At 40.0% G+C, this 18048-nt stretch overlaps 1 protein-coding gene across 3 annotated transcripts in view; it reads right to left on the bottom strand.

The window, feature by feature from the left end:
* Nucleotides 1-2302: 2302 nt before the first annotated feature.
* Nucleotides 2303-18048, bottom strand: part of nfat5b (nuclear factor of activated T cells 5b) — a 33708-nt gene continuing 17962 nt past the window's right edge. For 2 of the 3 annotated variants that reach the window (XM_027281364.1, XM_019270511.2), the window contains 11 exons: nucleotides 15495-16125; nucleotides 14374-14560; nucleotides 13319-13509; nucleotides 12857-13029; nucleotides 11357-11491; nucleotides 11202-11254; nucleotides 10636-10768; nucleotides 10002-10076; nucleotides 9700-9818; nucleotides 7756-9511; nucleotides 2303-7333 (listed from right to left, as the gene is read on the bottom strand). In XM_027281364.1, coding sequence (XP_027137165.1) covers nucleotides 7095-7333; nucleotides 7756-9511; nucleotides 9700-9818; nucleotides 10002-10076; nucleotides 10636-10768; nucleotides 11202-11254; nucleotides 11357-11491; nucleotides 12857-13029; nucleotides 13319-13509; nucleotides 14374-14560; nucleotides 15495-16125 — 3692 coding nt within the window. In that variant the 3' untranslated portion in view covers nucleotides 2303-7094. Of the gene's footprint in view, nucleotides 7334-7755; nucleotides 9512-9699; nucleotides 9819-10001; nucleotides 10077-10635; nucleotides 10769-11201; nucleotides 11255-11356; nucleotides 11492-12856; nucleotides 13030-13318; nucleotides 13510-14373; nucleotides 14561-15494; nucleotides 16126-16629; nucleotides 16693-18048 lie in introns of all 3 variants that reach the window. The other variant, XM_019270512.2, reaches the window with a different exon arrangement.

The following is an 18048-nucleotide window of genomic DNA, read 5'->3' as shown; positions in this document are numbered from 1 at the left end:
AAATTAAAGTACTCCAGAACGAAACGCTAAAGCTACAACATGGATAAACAACATAAACAACACTTAGAGGAATTGAATCGGTAAACAGCAGAGCTGACGATACAAGAATCTCTGCTAATGCATCCTAGAGGCTGTGATTTTCACTACTGCCATTAAAAGCAACGTGTCCTTTATATAGTAGCGAATAAAAGAAAGTGTAATGTTTGTCCTGAACTGATGGGGGCACTACAGAGAAGACAGAAAGGCACAGAGAAATCTGGCCAGTAGGTTTTGTGTCTAGTAACAGCACCATTTGCTAATAGTGATGGGAATTTCGGCTCTTTTTGGAGAGCCGGTTCTTTGGGCTCTGCATACTATAAGGAGCCGGCTCTTTCGGCTCCCAAACGGCTCCTCACATTTTATTAATTGGTTTTATTAATTAATTATTATTATTATTGCTGTTATTATTATGTTATATTTTTAAATGTTATTATATTTGATTTGATTTTTGACATTGTAAAGCACTTTGGTCAGTGCATGCGGTGTAAAAATGTGCTATATAAATAAAACGTACTAACTATTTAATTAATTTATCACCCAAAATAATGCAATAATGTAATAAATAATGTCTCTCGTCTCCCTCCTGTCGTGTTTGTCCTCCGGGACCGCTATGTGTGTGTCTGTCACCCCTGCCGTGGATGCTGCTATACATCTTGACCAATTACGTGCAGCTTTCACACAAAAAAGTGGAGAAAAAAAAAGTTTTTTTCCCCGCTAGTTTTTTTTTTCCTCCACTTTTTTAATTGAAAGCCGAACGTGATTGGTCAAGATGTGTGAGAACAGGCATGGCATGAGGGGGAGTGTCAGGGAGAAGAGACAGTGAGGCACTGAAGTGAAAAAAAAAAAAAAAAACGGCTCCCTAAATCGGCTCCCAACAAGGAGCCGGCTCCCGTCGTTCACTTCAAAGAGCCGGCTCTTAGATCTGAATCGTTCGCTACCGACATCACTATTTGCTAAACTGCAACGGACTGAGCTTACAGTGTTGCCATTGTGACCTTTAGTTTATCAAAGTATCTACATGTAGTCTGTAATGACACTGTGTATGTATGATAATTTATCAGATAGGCAACCAGTTTGAAATCCACCATGAACAGCATGGTTTCTTAGCTCCAGCATGGTGTAAAGATAAGGTTCCCACACTGGGGAAATTCACGTATCACAGTAGCTCATATACACAAGGCTGATAATAAATTATTCAAAAGTTAGAAATATATAGAAAAAATTGCTAGGGGGCAGTCCAGGACAGAGCTGGCCCTCTTGACCAGTCTGTTGAGCCTTTTCTTGTCTCTCTCCGTGCTTCCCCCTCCCCAGCAGACGACTGCAGAGAATAATGTAGATGCCACCACAGTGTCATAGAAGGTTGTTTTTTTTCCTTTGGAGTCCTGCACTTTTCAAAGGACCTCTGTCTTGTCAGTAAGTGGAGACGACTTTGACTCCTTTTGTACAGAGACACACAGTCATGAAGCCTCACATACAGTACTGTGGTCTGTTGGTAAGGTAGTTGACAGTCCACGCAGCCGGGTGGCAATCAACACCAGCCCCTTCTAGCTTCCCCCTTGGCAGTGATGGCTATATTCACTTGAAAAGTCAAAACATGATTCTCACAGTGCTTCTAAAAGTTTCCAGGTGAGAGAGGGATTGGTGCAGTAGATAGTTAAGTTAGTTAAGTTACTGACTTGACTTACTTGACCCTAAAAACTACAGCTCATTTCGCAGCACTTTACCTAAAGTGTGAAACAATGTCTAGATGAAATCTCAAAGGAATTAAACAGGATACATATTGTAGCCTTCAACTGGAAAAGCCAGAGGGGATGTTTTTATAGGGCTTTAGGCATATTTGTCATTATCTGGGTCATCTTAGTCAGAAGAACTAACTAACATCATATCCTGTGTATCGGTAAAATCTTTGTTTTTTATTTCCTTTTGACTGTGTATTCATGAGGAAGTCGGAGGGAAAATATTAATCACCAAACCTTCCTACAAGGGATATCATATCTCATATCAAAAGTCTCACAGAAAAACCTATGGACTTCAGTAAGAAGACGGAAATAGAAAGAAAGAAAAAAATCGTGATAATATTATTTACCTCATGATACAAATGAATGGCTTCTGTTTTGTTAAACATGTCTAAATTATGCCACGTATTGCTTTAAGAGTCAAGAAGAACATTTTCTTGCGTCGGTTTGGTGGTCGAAGATACAAGGTACAAAGTATTATTGTGCAGTAGCTTATGCAGAAAACGTGAAATAAAAGCTCAAAGGTGTAACATTTAAAGTATATATGTTTAATACAGATAGCAGCGAGTTTACAGAAATTTCATTGCAAGAGAATAAAAACGTCCCAACAAAAGCCAAATATATAGTTTTTTTTCCCCAAGGGTGATTATTTGACAGTTGTTCTCATGGTTAGAAACAAAAAGGCAAGATTCCCAACTTGCTATTTCCAGGAATAAAAATAGTTTACTAAAAGAGTGGTTCACTTGTGTTATGAGTGAAGAGACTCTTAAGATGTTACAGACAGTGGAGTGGAGTAAGCAAATGATTTCTGGAAAATAATAATATTAAATTTAGCAAATTGCATTGGGTATGGATGTTCTTAAATTACAGGACAAATCTATTATTCATAGACTTTTACTGGTCAGAATAAGAAGATGTGTAAAAATGACATGACATCCTGGTAACTCGGAGGCCCTGAGAAAAATCTGAAAATTGGGAACCATTGTACCAGTAAACAATAAGTCTGGATCATCGCAAACCTCCACATAAACCCTGCAAGCAAGATGGGAATAAATAAGACTGACAAACAATTAGGGACCCTTGTCTCACCCAAAAATAAATCCATGTCTGAGATTGTTGAGAGGAGAAATTTGCATTTTAACTGACTATTAGATTTAAAAATCAGTTTCAGGTAGCACTCAAAGCATTAGAAAATATTTCAACAAGCAACAGAAAGAACACCTACTTTGTTTTTTCTACTTTGGAAAGGCTATTTAGAAAAAAAAAAACATATATTCAAAAACTAACAGATCTACATTTACAGTATATTAGCTGCATAGCAGTTTCAGAGAAATTTTGCCTGCATCTACGTTGTATAACATAAATGCAATGGATACTTAAGTACAAACAAGTCAGATCCATGACAGAAAATTGCACAACACATTTATCAACCACAACCACATTTATCTGGTCACTGTTGTCGAGCATTTAAAGTACACTTAAAGTCTTATGGCTTAAAACATTCTAATTAATGAGGACTAATCATCACTGGCAGAACCAGGGGGGGTCTTAAACAGGCAACAATGGTAAAACATTAATCTGGTCGCTACTACATCTCCTCAAGGCACATGATGTATGATACCTGCTAGAGTCTAAAGTGACATTTTAGGAAAAATGTAACACCTGTTCGAACACCTTGACAGGCTCAGTTGGTTGACATCAAATTAACTAGTAGTGCTAAAATAAAACTACATGTTGTTCTATTGCAAGAAACAGATACAGTCAAGAGTCTGTTGTGTCTTTAGGAAATATGAGAACTTTTTTTAAAAATCGACAATTCCCCTCTCTTTCCATACAACTAGTAGTGACTGTATAATGAGTCACACTTTTATATATTTCTGATCTCCAGTTACATTTTAAATACACAAATGAGGAGACTGTAATTTCAAAAAAGTAATTACCTCCCCAGTTTGTGTATAAATAACATTCTGCATCTTAGTGAGACATTTACAGCCATGCTGTAAAATCACATTCAGTTCATATTAAAAATACTGAAATTTGTTGGTCCTGTTTTTTGAAGATTTTTTTGAGTTTGACAGTAAAATTTTCCCCTGCTGTTTATTATTGAAGTCAAAATGGACTACAGGGCCAGTGGTCCAATTAGAAGCCTTGATATGTACATTAAGGTGTATTACACCTAGAGTAACTGTGCACAGGAATGTACATGGTATTCATCGTGTACAAAGCACTTAACTCTCATTTATCACCATCACAAGGTGCCAGTTACAGTATCAGCAGATGTGGGGGCCAAATCACATTGCTGTCATCAATACAATTAGAAAATATCTGAACACAACTATGATTACAGGAAACAATTTAGATAATAACCAACACACAAATAAATTAGATACGCTTCTCCGGAAAGAGGCACAGGTACTATACCAATAATAATAATGATAAAAAAAAAAGGATAGTCTTTCTAAACTTTGTAAAACAAACAAAAACAAACAAAATCATAAATACTCAACACTGGAAATCTTAGTTCTTCTATTTCACAAGTTGAAGAAAGCCGATCACAGATAGCACTTTTCTCCAAAGTCAGGTTTCCTTCAGGAGTAGGGTCCCTTTAAAAACCACTCAAACTGCTCAAACTGACACGCTGTAGTTCCACAGATCACATTAGTTTACATCATCTCCATCACAAACAACGGCTGTTTCTGAATTTAAAGTGTATAAAATGTAACGGTGTTTTAATGTATGTGTTTCGAACAAACTGTACAGAGAAAACAAGACAACAAACTGAGGCATAAAACTGAGCTTATTTCGTCATCATCAGAGAGACCAGCCCCTTGTTCATGCGTACACTTACAGTGAAACTAAACATGACACAAAAAACATGTTGTTTTTTTCTTTTGAAAACAACAGAACAAACAAACAGAAAGAAAAGTGTGGCAGCAGGACATCATGCCATTGCCTAATAATGATTAAGGCAAATAAAAAAAAAAAGTTAACTTGCAAGTCAAAAAAAAAGAATAAAAGCTCACGAGCCATAAAACTGGCCTGTCATCAGGAGTTATGCAAAGCAAGATTCGAGTCAAACTTTGGTCCTGAGGCCACTGGCCAACTGTAGACGACAACATCAAGTCTTTTGTACTTGTACGTTTACAAGAAAACATGTAAAATGGGCTCTGTTTCTGCATGTTAATACCTTAACCTGGATGAGATGTATAATGTACAGTTGTAGCCAACAAACTTTTGCTCCTCCTCAACATTCACCAAATCCATCACATTAATAAAACTGGTTAAAAAAAAAAAAGAAAGAAAAAAAAGGCTCTTTTCTAGCTGGTTTAAGAATACTATTCCAGTTTATGCGTGCCTGACGCAGAATGATGCCATTTAAATGACACAAAAACACATAACCCTTATGACAAAAAACTATATTACATTCCACTCTCTCCACTTGAGATGCATGTATTTAAATAAGAGTTATATCTCAACTGAAATTATCAAGAAGAACATTATTTGAATACGAACATCTCATTTGTCAAGATCTGTAAGCTGGTTTTCAGGTATAAATAATGGATTAGGTTTTGGGAATGAATAATGATAGTTGTAACATGGCTGGCAATAAGATGCACTGACCACAAATCTAAACAAGAAAAAGATGGTGTACGGTTACTGACGTATGCATGATAAATTTAATGATACTCACTTGAAAAAATATATTTTTTTATGAGTCTGCTCCACTGCGCAGATGTTGCAAACACAGGACAGTAATGACGATAGTTTCCGATCCATATCCATGTTAAAAAATGTATCTTCTTCACTGTAAACAATGAGGAAGAGGTGGCTTAAAAGATAAAACACCACCTCTTGTGGGACTGTACTGTAAAGTGGTCACAAAGAACAGCATCGTAAAGTGCTGAATATACATGTAAAAAAAAAAAAAAAAAGTCTCAGCCAATATTTGTTACCGGTATATTTCTACCATCACTCTTTCTTAAAAGATTCATTTCTTTGTAAAGTATTAAAATGTGATTCAGTTCTAAAAACTCAACTGACAGAGTTTGGTTTTTGCTGAATACAGACTAAATGTTAGCCTGCTTACCTATATTGCAAAGTGCTATCTGTACACTGCGGTGGAGCTGGTATCTAATATTGTAAGATATGTTTCACAGCTGGAGGTGTCTATCTTCACTGCACAGCTGTCGTCTGAACTACAAATATTCTTTCAGAGGTTTTACTGTACCAAGCAAGACTAGACCTAATTTTAGCCATGACAAACGCCATTACTTTATTTATATTTCCCAGTTTCTTTCTCATATGCTGCTGATGAAAGTCACTTTGGGCTACCAGACACAGCTAGAGTGAATTAATTCAAATTCAATTCATCAGGTGCAAGCTAGCTGCTAAACCATTGACCATAGACTCTTCTTTGTCACTACATATCAGATTAGTGTAGAAAACGTTTCTATTTCTGCAGTTCTACTTCTCATTTCTCTGCCTCCTCTCTACATCTCTAACCTTCTCTCAATACACTTTCCGCACTGATATATCACATTAAAACATTCAAACCACGTCAACAGTGGCTACCTTCATCTTCCACACCTTCCACATATTCATCTATACATACCACAGTTTGTCTGAACTGTCCTACTGTACCACATACTCTACCCTTCTAGCAACACAAAAAAAAAAAATACAGAACGAGTATTAAAGGGAACACTATTCATGGAAACCAATAAACACTTTGGAGAACACTTTAGAAAACACCACAAGAACGGAAAGATGCTGCAGATAACATCACTGACTATCTATCTACAGATATATACAGAACTTCACAAGTTCAATGAACAATTAAAAAGGCCACTACACTACTTTCAGAGGAAAAGCTTAAGGAAGGGGCCGAATTCTGCTTCTCCCAGAGAACAGTCCTGATAATTTGTCTTTTCCCGCCTGGGGTCCATCTCTTTTCTTGACAAGCGCGCTCAACCAAGAAAAACTCCAAACCAAATTCTTAGTTCTATGTCTGGATATTAATTTGTCCAGTTGGTCCCTCAGGATAATTTCAGGCCACTCCGGAGGATAATCATGAGAACTTTTCTTTGGGGGGAGACTGGCACAACAAGGCCAGCAGCACTTCACAATATTTAGCTCACATTCACTGCACTTTCCTAATGAATCCTGTATGTTGGGCAGAAAAATATTTGGTGATCATATATAAGCACAAAGTGTTCAACAGAAAGTAGTTTTCTGTCCACAATTTACAATTCTTCCAGATATTACCAGTAAAACAAACAAAGAAACAAAAGAGACAAATCCATGAACCTGTGTGAAGGGTTAGTATGAACGAGTTAAGTTGCTGCCCGACTCCTGCAGGCTCACCAGCAGGTCATCAATCTTCTCCATGTTCTGAGAGGCAGTCATGCTGTTCTGCACAGACCCAGACTGAGACAGGGACTGGTTGAGCAGAGACTGGATGTGTGCGTCACTCTCTCTTTGGTTCTGACCAGACTGGCTGATGGCGATAATCTGATCTGATAGGGTGTTTCCAGCAGTGTTCATCATCTGGCCGCATTCTGGAAGGAGGTAGGAGAAACGATGAGTTTACAAACCTCACACTGACAATTGTGTTCACACATGACTAATGTAAGTCAGTTTTGACTATGGAAAGTGTATTAAGATATCACAATACTGTCATATCACAGTAGATTTCCACTGAAAGACAATTATCAATACTATTACAGTGAATTCTGTCTGGAGGAACTACAGAACCACTAAAATGGTAATTAAGCAGTTCAGAAATATATACTTAATTGAACAGTTAAGAGGGGAATAAAGTCAATCAAACTTATGACGAGAATAAACTAAATAAATATGTTAGTGCCACATAGATTTCCAAGCTGCTTTGTATATGCTTCATATTGTTTCTGCCATCTGAACCTGTTGGCAGTCATCTAAACATGTTTAAGGACGTGCGCCTGTTTAATCAAGTTCTTACCGTTCTGAATCCCAAACAGGAAGAGGCCAGGTTGTTGAGGCTGGCTCGGCTGGTTGATGCTCCCACTGACAGCGGTTTGAAACAGAGTCCCTGGCTGTTGAACAGGGGAAGAGGTGGTCGTCTGCAGGTTTGCCACGCCGTTCTGTGGAGCAAACATGGCTGACTGTGCGAGCTCCTGAGCAGCCAGTCCCCCCTGCAGAGAAGTCATGTTAGACTGAGGCATAAAGAGGCCCACAGGCTGCCCCTGCCGGTTGTTTGAGCCACTGCCCAGCTGCATCGGCTGCTGCCCCTGAAACATGACTTGCTGTCGTGGATCAGTGGGGTTCCCTAAGGCCATGGGCTCAGAGCGATCCTGCTGGTTTACTGTCACCATGTTGGATTGGGAAAAAAGCAGAGAGGGGTTTTGGGGCTCTTGGGAAACCAAACTGCTGCTGGTCAGCGGTGGCATCTGGCCCTGGCTGCTGAACAAGAGGCTGGAGGCCTGGTCTGGAGTGGGCAGGGGGTTGTTGCAGAACAGCAGGCCAGCCTGCTGTTGCTGTTGCTGGCCTGGAGAAAGTGTGTTTGCAGATGGATGTGGGGAGATGTTCTGAAACAGGGACGCCTGCTGGGCTGGCTGTGTGTGAGGCTGAGGTTGGGAGGATTGTTGTTGCTCCATGGGACTTCTCTGCTGGATTGGGGAAAGCTGGGTCTGAGCCTGAAATACTGATTGTGGTTCAGGGGCATTGAGGAACACCAGCTGCTGCTGCTGTTGCTGCTGTTGCTGCTGTTGTTGAGCACTGCTGGTTGTAAGCTGGGAGGGCAGAGATGTTTGAGGGAGGAAAAGTCCAGGAGATGAGGACTGTTGGTCTGGAGGCTGTAGTACCGTCATGGTGTTTTGAAAAAGAGCGGCTTGGACCTGCTCCTGAGAGGCTTTCTGAAACAAACCCCCCTGTGGATCTTGTGTTTCAGCCAAAGAACTGGGATTGTGGAACATGGGTGGTGAAGGATGTGAGGGCGTCTGCTGAAGGAAGTTGGTCTGAATAGAGAGAAGGTCACTTGCTTGTTGAAAGAGAGCTGCTTGTTGCTGCTGTTGCTGTTGCTGCTGCTGTTGCTGCTGTTGGGCCTGTTGGAAAAGAGTCCCCTGGTTTGGCACCACTCCTTGTGTTGAGCCCGGCATCTGAATCTGTGACTGAAACAGCTGCTGCTGTAAATTCTCCAAAACCTGCTGCTGTTGTTGCTGCTGAAGCTGTTGTTGTTGAATTTGTTGCTGTTGCTGCTGCTGAATTTGCTGTTTTTGGATCTGTTGTTGGTGCTGGATATGCTGTTGCTGCTGTTTGGCCATTGAATTATCAGACTGAAGAGGTAAGTTACAGAAACCTTTGGCTTTAAGTTGCCTCACTGCCTCCTCCAGCTGGGCCACTTCGTCTGGGGGGTACAGCTGCAGTTGCTGCTGTTGAGGTGTAGGTTCTCCACACAGTCTCCCCACAGGTCCGTTGCCACTGCCAGGTCTCTCCTGTCTGAGGCCCTCTCTGGGCTCCAGTAGGAACTGCTGTGGGCCTTGCTGGAGCAGAGAGTCAGCAGGCACAGTGAAGGAGCCGGCGGCTGCGATGTCCTGCTTCTGGATCGTGCTTAAGGGCTCTGTGTTGGTAAAAACAGGGGCCTGGCCTTTGTCAGCATCACCTGCAGGCTGAGACAAGTTGTTGGGGAAGGGTCTGTTTTTATTTAGATGGCCTGCAGTCATCTCTGTGTTCTGCTGGGCTGGATGCAGGTCACCAGTCTGCTGAAAACACAAAATAGAAGATAAAAGACATGCTCTGTTTTGTTCTTAGATGCTCATCAGTTTACAAAACACATACATGTAACTCCACATATAATATTCAAGTCACTTAAGTTTGAGCTAAACTGAATTTTAGTAAATATGGTTTGAACATCTAAATCATTATTTAATAGTTAATAGTACATCACCTTAAATACACTAGAAGACTGGAGGTTGCTGGTGACCTCCATTGGAGTGACATCTTCTCTCTTCACTAAAGGCAACATAGAAGGTATCAAGGCACCATCTAGAACTGAAGGAGCAAGACCTGGAAATACAAGAAGTCTTATTGTTAAAAAGTTTCTTTAAATGATTCGTGCTCCGCTATTCAGAAGTGACAGACAATCATGAGAAAAATGCACTCTATGTACAGCATATTAGTAAATAAACAGCTGTCAAATGGGAGGCTAGAATCATAGTTATGTAGAATATTTAAGAAAGGGAAACAGACCTTTAATCTGTTCATCAAATGAACAGGTCTTCACTGGAGAGGGCATCTCCTGCTTCACAGGAACGTCATTTTTGGCTGCAAAAGCAAAGAACAAAACGAGGAATTCAATGTTAAATACAACATAATAATAAGGTTATTAGGAAAGACGCTAGATGTGATACACTGGACTATAAATAACTATTCTCATTGTTCCATTTAAGTTACTCTGATGATCACATCTTTCAAAGTTTTGTGTGTAAGTGTGTTGATAAAAGACGGTCCTGAATGTGGATGATCCTGGGTTCCTGTGTATTGTGCTCTTCAAAGATTTCTGATCTTACTGAACTGTAGGTGGTGGTGTTGAGTAAAAAAAAAATAATAAATGCCTTGTGGGCATAAACACAACAAAGCTGTGATGCAGCTCTTGTTTCTGTGGTGGTGAAAGTATGCGTAGAATAAACACTTTGGGGGAGGTTAACTACGACACAACTTGTTTTTTAAACTCAGGTTAAGAAACTGAGCGAGCCAGCTGTGGTACCAACCAGTAAATATAAAGAAGTACTTTGTAAATAATGACAATCAGAAGGTTGCTCGATATATAACAAGCTGCTTTTCCCACCAGTTGATTGTAAAAAGAAACTGACTGGAAACAAACCTGAATCTGGAGTGTAGGTAAACGGCTGAACATCGTGGGATCTCCCAGCATTCGTCACCACATAGATTCCCACACACACTGAAGAGGTGATGGCTTGGTTCTGGTACGGAGGAACCTTCACTATCAAGTGATTCTTGGGGGCAAGTTAGCAAAAACAAATTAATAATACAGTGATTGAAAAAACACATTTCAGACCTGAGCCTGAGAACTCCACAGCGGAGCTTCAACAAAAAACTACCGTAAATGTCATCCAATCATTTCTATGTGCTGCAGATTTATTAATCATTAATTCATTAATTCACCTATTTCTGACCATTTTATTTACAAGGGCAAAGGTAGACTGTTGAGACACACTCAGAGACACAGTGTAATTAGGTCAGAACACAATGAGACTACTCAAACCTTTGAACCAGCAGCCATTTAAGGTGATTACATCTAAAGCCTCATACAAATCTGAAATGGCTGCTTCTATCTACTCAGCTCATTAGTAATTGGCACTAATCATTCGGCATTCGGTACAATAATAACGCATGCACACACGCACGCACGCACGCACACATTTTTACCTGGTGAAACAGCTCCATGTCAATTTCAGCTTCTGCCTTCCATGATTTCTCATCTGGAAGAAAAGACAGAAGATGAAGCACAACACAAGTTTTCTGGAGAAACAGAAATACAAAATATCCAGAATCATATTTTAAAAAACAGACACATTTCTTACCTGAAACATTCTCCTGAAATATGACTTTGGTGTCTTTTAGAAAGTTTTTGCCAATGATAAAGACCTCTTCTCCTCCCCTCACTGAACAACTGTGTAGTGACTTCTTCAGGATTTCAGGCACCCCTGCAGGCTGAGCTGTAAACACAGCAGATTTAAACAGTTTTAACAAGGCTTGTTGATGAGGGTCATTTTTTAATAATAAAAATATAAAATAATAACAACACCAAGCACTAAAAGCAGATTGGTTGGTGGTAGATTTATTTTCACACAGATGTTATGCTGCCATTAATAAAAAAAAAAATGCAAATACATATACAAACTATTTATAAAACCAGATTTGTTATTTGGCTAAAAGTGATATTTGAGATTAGATGAGATGAGCTTCCAAACTAATTATAAGCAGTGACAGTGTTTGCTTTAGGTTTGATGGTGAAACTCAAAGAAAGGATTAAGAACTGTCCTGCAGCACAATCCACTGTTGCAACGTTCCCACTTGTAGTTTATATTTCTAAAATGTCTGATAATCTGATACAAAAACATTTCAAACAATATCTCAGGCTGTTTTATTGGAAAACTGTTTCAATACAAAACGATTCTAGATCTAGTGTGTAAGATTTAGGATCTATTGACAGAAATGTTTTCAGTAGTGTATATTCACCTGAAAATACGAATCATTGTGTTTCTGTTACCTTAAAATGAGCCCTTTTTATCTAAAGGGGGGGAGGGGCCTATTCTACAGTCCCCGATGTCACGCCATCATATTTCCACGCTACCATGGAAATATGATGGCGTGACATCGGGTGCGACAAACTTAAAACTTGCTCTAGAGCCTTTTGCCTTTTTTTTGCGGCCACTGTAGTTCCTCTTATATGCACATAAGGGGAGGGTTAGTTATGAGGTATTTCGCTGGTTGAAATCTTCACCTGCATCTGAACAAAGATGTTATCATAAAAATCCAAAATGGGAAAAACAACTCAGGACAACCTGAAGCACAAAATCACAAAATCCTCAACACATTTACTCTACACCAGACACACACACACACACACACACTAATGGGGATTACAATACTTTTGTTTTGTGGAAAGATATTTCCCTGGATTGCATACTGGCTCTGTGTAAACAATAGTCCGCACACCTCTATTGTTTTGCCCTTCCCTTCTTTTTCTGCCTCGTCTCTCTCAAAGCAGTGCTACTAAATCCACTTACTCAGAAACATTCTTATGGCCTTAAGCGTCTTTCCTGTTTATGAAACCAACCACGCCCTCATACGGTACGCATTATTAAATAAAACCTGAATTTGGAGGGATCTTTACACATTGTGTAAGAAAATAGCTCAGTTTATAATGGTAATTATTAACCAACTAGGTGACAGGTCAAATGCTTGTTTTTCTCTTTTGAAACTTGTTTTAATCATCGACAGTCTAACACTTTATTTTTCAGTGCACCAGTTTATTTCATAGCATTTCCACAGACACAAACACAAGGAGGCTGACTCACTGCACAGGATTGGAGATGAGGGAGTCTGTAGCGTGAGCACTGAACCATCTGGACGGGGGATATTGACCCGAAATACCAACCGAGCACGCGTGCTCTTCTTCTTCGACCCGGCCACACCAATGCGAGCCTCAACGTCAGCATTACGGAGCTTCAAGATCCCAACACAGTCCACCCTGCACAGAGAGGTAATGTTAGCACAGAAATAATAAACAGTGTTAGTGTTTCCTCAACTAGCAGCTCTGTACAACACTAAAAAAAAATCTCAGCATCTTATTACAACAACTGGTTATGCAACCATGAGGAAGTCACTTTATTAAACAATTGATTTGGGCACATGAAAGCGTTGCTTTCTCTTCAAAAGTGGACCCTGGTTGTGGTTTAACTTGTTGTGGTTGAAATTCTGTATTGGAGTAACATTTATCATAAAAACAACCCAATTTCAATGTCAAGAAAACAACGTACGCTAGTGTCATGTTGGTGCTTGGATCAAGGGACACCTCGATGACAGTTGTGCCATCAATGTTCACCTCTTTGCAGGCTGTGGTGTTGCGGCCGGTCACCTTGCAAGCTTGGTAAAATCCATGAGGCTTCACACGCCCAGTATCGTTGCCAACAAACACCTGCAAAACCACCGGCTCATTCACTCCCTCCAGCTGTGTAAGACAAGCAATATATGCATTATTAAAAAACATATAATACACACTGTGAGATGGTAGATACAGAAATGGTGAAGATACTGATGTGTACTTCACACAGTTGCCTTGTTGTGTGTTGGCCAAGTGCATTTTGGCATCTTCTCATAAAGTCCCAATTAGTCTTGACTTGTTCATCAGCTAATTTTCATATTATTTTATTGTGCAATCTAGTCCGTCTACCTGTAATTGTTAGCACTTGTTTTTTGCCTCCTATTTCTGACTTCTATGCCTGTTTATTTTCTGCATGTGGGTACACCTGCTCTTCACAAGCTCTAATAGTAAATGATCCAGCAGACCTCACATAAATGAATAACCAAATGCTAGACGGTGTCTCTGGTCCAACTCCTAACTCACTCTGTTGAGAATCCTCTTCATCTTCCGCAGTCTCCACCAAACAGCCAGATGTCTGAGGTCCAGAGATGTGCAGTACTTACTTGGAAACATGAAGGGCTTCTGCCATTTTTGCAGATCACTCTAAAACCATATCATTCTCGCTTATGTAGAGAACATCGTTTTCTTTTGTGGTCCAACTATTCTATCAGGATCAGGAAAGCAGAAGCAGCTGGGCTAAACACTGCTGAATCTTTCTTATTTATTTATTAGATATTGGGTCGTAGGGTCTCTGAATAGTTATAGCTGATAAACTGAAGTACAAACAGACTGATGACTGTGATGTCCCCACCAGACATTTTCAATTTGACATTTTTGCCTGCTCCTACGGCTCTAAGAATAGCAAATCCCAATCCAATCATTAACTTAACCTTAAACAAAAGCATAGCTCAAGAGTCATTACAGAGGCCGTGTCCGGGGTTTAACAGTTACCTTTACAGTAGGGAAGCCCTGCTGTGTACGGTCCTTCACTGACCCTCTGCTGCCTTCGGTCAGATAGCGGGCTCGGTGCTGAGTTTCAGGCTGGACGAGGATCTTCAGATCCTTCCCCTCACTCTTCTGTGGGTATTGCGTCAAAAGAATTCCTCCTTTCTGTTTAGTTGTCTGGGGATCGTCAGAGCTGCAACAAAGACCACTGGGATCACGTCTGATTCTGACATTTTCTAGCAGGTTTATTTTAATTTGTGAAACTAGCTGGCATCATACTTCTGGTATTGTGATGGAAAAAAGCAAAGAATGTCTGGAACTTGCTTTAACAGATTATGACCCTGTCCTTATTTGCTCAGACCCCCCACAACCCCCAGCTCCTCACACTGCATGATGCTCTGAGCACTGCAGAGTTAGCAGGCCCTCCATCCACCAAGCATATTCTATCCCCAGCTCTTAAACCATTCAGAGTTATCTGTTTATTTAATCTGCTCTGCTTATCCTAGGTCTTTGAGAGAGGCTCTGTGATTCACTGTGGCTGACCATTGTTTGTACTTCAGTATCCTGCCCCTCCTCCCCTCTGATCTAACCGCTCTTCTTCACTCAAAGTGTGGTGGGAAATTTAGAGCCAGAGTAGTTTGTTGAAGATTTCCATCTGTTGTGTAATGTGTCATTTCCTATATATACCTATTCTGGCAGTCAGGATGAGTGCTGCATGAGATTATCCAGAAGGGCCTTTGAGACAATAGTAACACGGAATTAAGTACCCACCTAAGTGTACAACTCCCACTGAGAGAATATGATGGCAACAAAAAGTCAATTAACTACTTGTTGTTAAGTGGAGTCTGAATCCAATTGAACAGAAATGGAAGATTTTTGAGCTCTGTTCTTGGCTCTGCAACTAATAATCATTTTCATTATAAACTAATCTGATTATTGTTTTTGCAGATGCATTGATCAATCGTTTTGTCCACAGGGCGTGAAACATACAGGGTCCAATCTGGACTATTGGATGACTTTGCAGAGTGTTCACTTCACAAAGAAAGAACCTAAAATACATTATTGTTGTTCAGTTGTGACTAATGTAGTATTGCAAACTAAATATATATATATAAGGTTACACAAACCTTCCTTTTGATCCACTCTTGTTGTCCGGGCCTAGCTGTGACAAGACAAAGTGTGGACCTTTGGCACTGTCTGCATCAAACACATCCATGCTGGCTTCCCCTGCACGTACTGACTTAGGACCAGGTCTCTGGCGAGGGGTACGTTTACGAGACTTTCGTGGCACCTCTGTGTTGTCATTGTAAGAGATGGAGCTCATGATGCTGAAGTTGGAGAGAGAGTCATCCATCCAGATGCTGTTACTCTGCTCTGAGTCCACGGATGCTTCATCCTGGCAGGACATACGGCTATCATCAAGCAGGTCTTGTGGAGGTGGAGAGATGTTCAGTACGGTGCGACGTTTAGATGGGGTCATCTGGAGATGTGGTTGGGGCTCCTGGGATGTTGCGCCTCTTCCTCCTCCTAGCTCGCTGCTACCCCTGCAGTTCCCGCCACCGCTGCAATTACCATTCCCACCTTCTGCTCCGACAACTTCTGGTACCGCTCTGCTGCTCCTGGGGTCTTCTGGGTCAACATTACTGCTGTGAACTTGTTTCTGGTCACTTGCTGAAGTACTGGAATGGATGGTGGAGCTGGAAGAGGTGGAAAAAGCACTGCGGGGGCCTTCCATGGTCATAGAAGTGGACATGGCATCTACAGTGCAAATAATTAGACAGTGAATAAAGGCATCCCAACCAGTGTTGGCTAGCAGTCCCATTCAAGCAGCAAAATTTGTTCATGATTGTTTCTTTTTGGCTTTTTTTTTTTTTGTCCAATTTAAATTTCCCCCTTTTCAATGAATCTTACATGTGTGTGCCTGTGTTGCTAAAAAAAAAATCTTAAGATTTTAAATGTATAGTATGTGTATAGTATTTTTTTATATGCTGAATAAATGAATTTGCAATAAAAAAAACCAAACCAAAAAAGGTGAATGAGTTTATTATTATTACTAGCATTTGGCTCATGTTGAACTGACAAAATGATAAAATGGAGAGGGAAGTTCAAAACAATGTACAATATGATGCATGCCAATTATTGGAGCTTTTATTTTGGGCTTTTCTTCTTATTTCTTATTACTTTTTCTCTTTTTTTTGCTACAAAAGTTAATTTCGTTGGGACTGAACGTAGCCACAGAGACAAAATAAACAAGCTTCTGACCTATGAAGCAGAGAACTGCAGACCATTTTATATGCAGACACTCCCTGCTTCAGAGGGAACTTCCTGGAATATAAAAATGAGACAGCGAATGAGCAATAAGAGCTGAACAGCAAAAATGTATTCAGATTTTTTTTTAAAAATCATAATAACACAGGCTATTTTGTTTGTCAGAAAATGTTGCTCCAGCATGCTGACATACACTGTAATTTCCAAAAGCATTCAAATAGTTACAATGAACTAGATGAAGAGTGGGGGAAAAGTCTGGTTAAGTTGCAGATTGTAAAAAGGAGTTAGACTGCTGTTGACATTCTGGATTGTTTGGTGACTCATTAGTTTGCAAAACACACAGCCAGAAAGAAAGGGAGGCACATAAAACGTGGAGGTAGTCTCAGTCTGAGCAAGTTTCAAAACACAGACATAAAAACATACAAAAACAACTCAAATCTACGAACAAATGCTAGCTGTGCAATGGCATTACAGATGTTGAGAGGTGGGTTATGAGTTTTTGAACCCCAATCACATGATATAAGCACCATTAAACATTTTAAAACCGCAAAAACTGTTACAAATTAAGAAAAGGTCACTAATAACACTCTCTCTGCTAGTTCTTAATCATGTGAGAGCTGGGAGGAAGGCTAAGCCTTCACTTCTCAGAAGTAAGTTTCATATTTTTGGACACCACTATGTATGAAGAGAATGCAAAATGAAAACGTGAGGGGTCAAAGAAAACAGGAAGAATATGCTGAGATTTCTCAGAACTAAAGATGATTCTTAAAATATGCCTCAGACCTGTGTGTCCTGTATTGCGGATGTGCTGTGCGGTCATCCTGTTTTGTGCATTTGCAATGTGTAATGTCAGCATAAAAGCAAACAATCCAAGTGCTCAATTCAGTGAAACTTAACTTTTTCCAGAAACTGATACAAAACCTGTTTAAATAAAATACTGTCTAATCATCAGTCATCCATGTGATTCATCTAAAGTGCATCTTTTCCGGGGCAGTGTTAAGGTCAGTTGGTAGAGAAGCGAAGGCTCAGTCCTTGCTGCGGAAGCCCAGGTTTCGAATCCGACCTGTGGCTCTTTCCCGCATGTCATTCCCCATCTCTCTCTCTCCCCACATTTCCTGTCACTCTTTAGCTGTCTCTATCAAAATAAAGGCCAAAAAATAATCTTTAAAAAAAAAAAAATCGGTGCACACTTTAAGTATATCTAATTTTTGGACTGTGTTCTTCTGCCAGTATGATTTTCTTGTGTGAACAATAACCACCTTGGAAGTACAAAATGGTCAACAAGGTGATTACAGCCACTCAAAGCTTCCTAATTCACTAAAAAAGGGGGAAAAAAACAACCAAGTATGTTGTGCTTGTGAATAACACTGTGAATAATAAGTCGAATTAGGCTCTCTAATCATTATTGTGTAC

This window comes from Larimichthys crocea, chromosome VIII (genome assembly GCF_000972845.2).
Source record: "Larimichthys crocea isolate SSNF chromosome VIII, L_crocea_2.0, whole genome shotgun sequence".
Lineage (NCBI taxonomy): Eukaryota > Metazoa > Chordata > Actinopteri > Sciaenidae > Larimichthys > Larimichthys crocea.
This window is presented reverse-complemented; position numbering and strand designations above follow the sequence as displayed.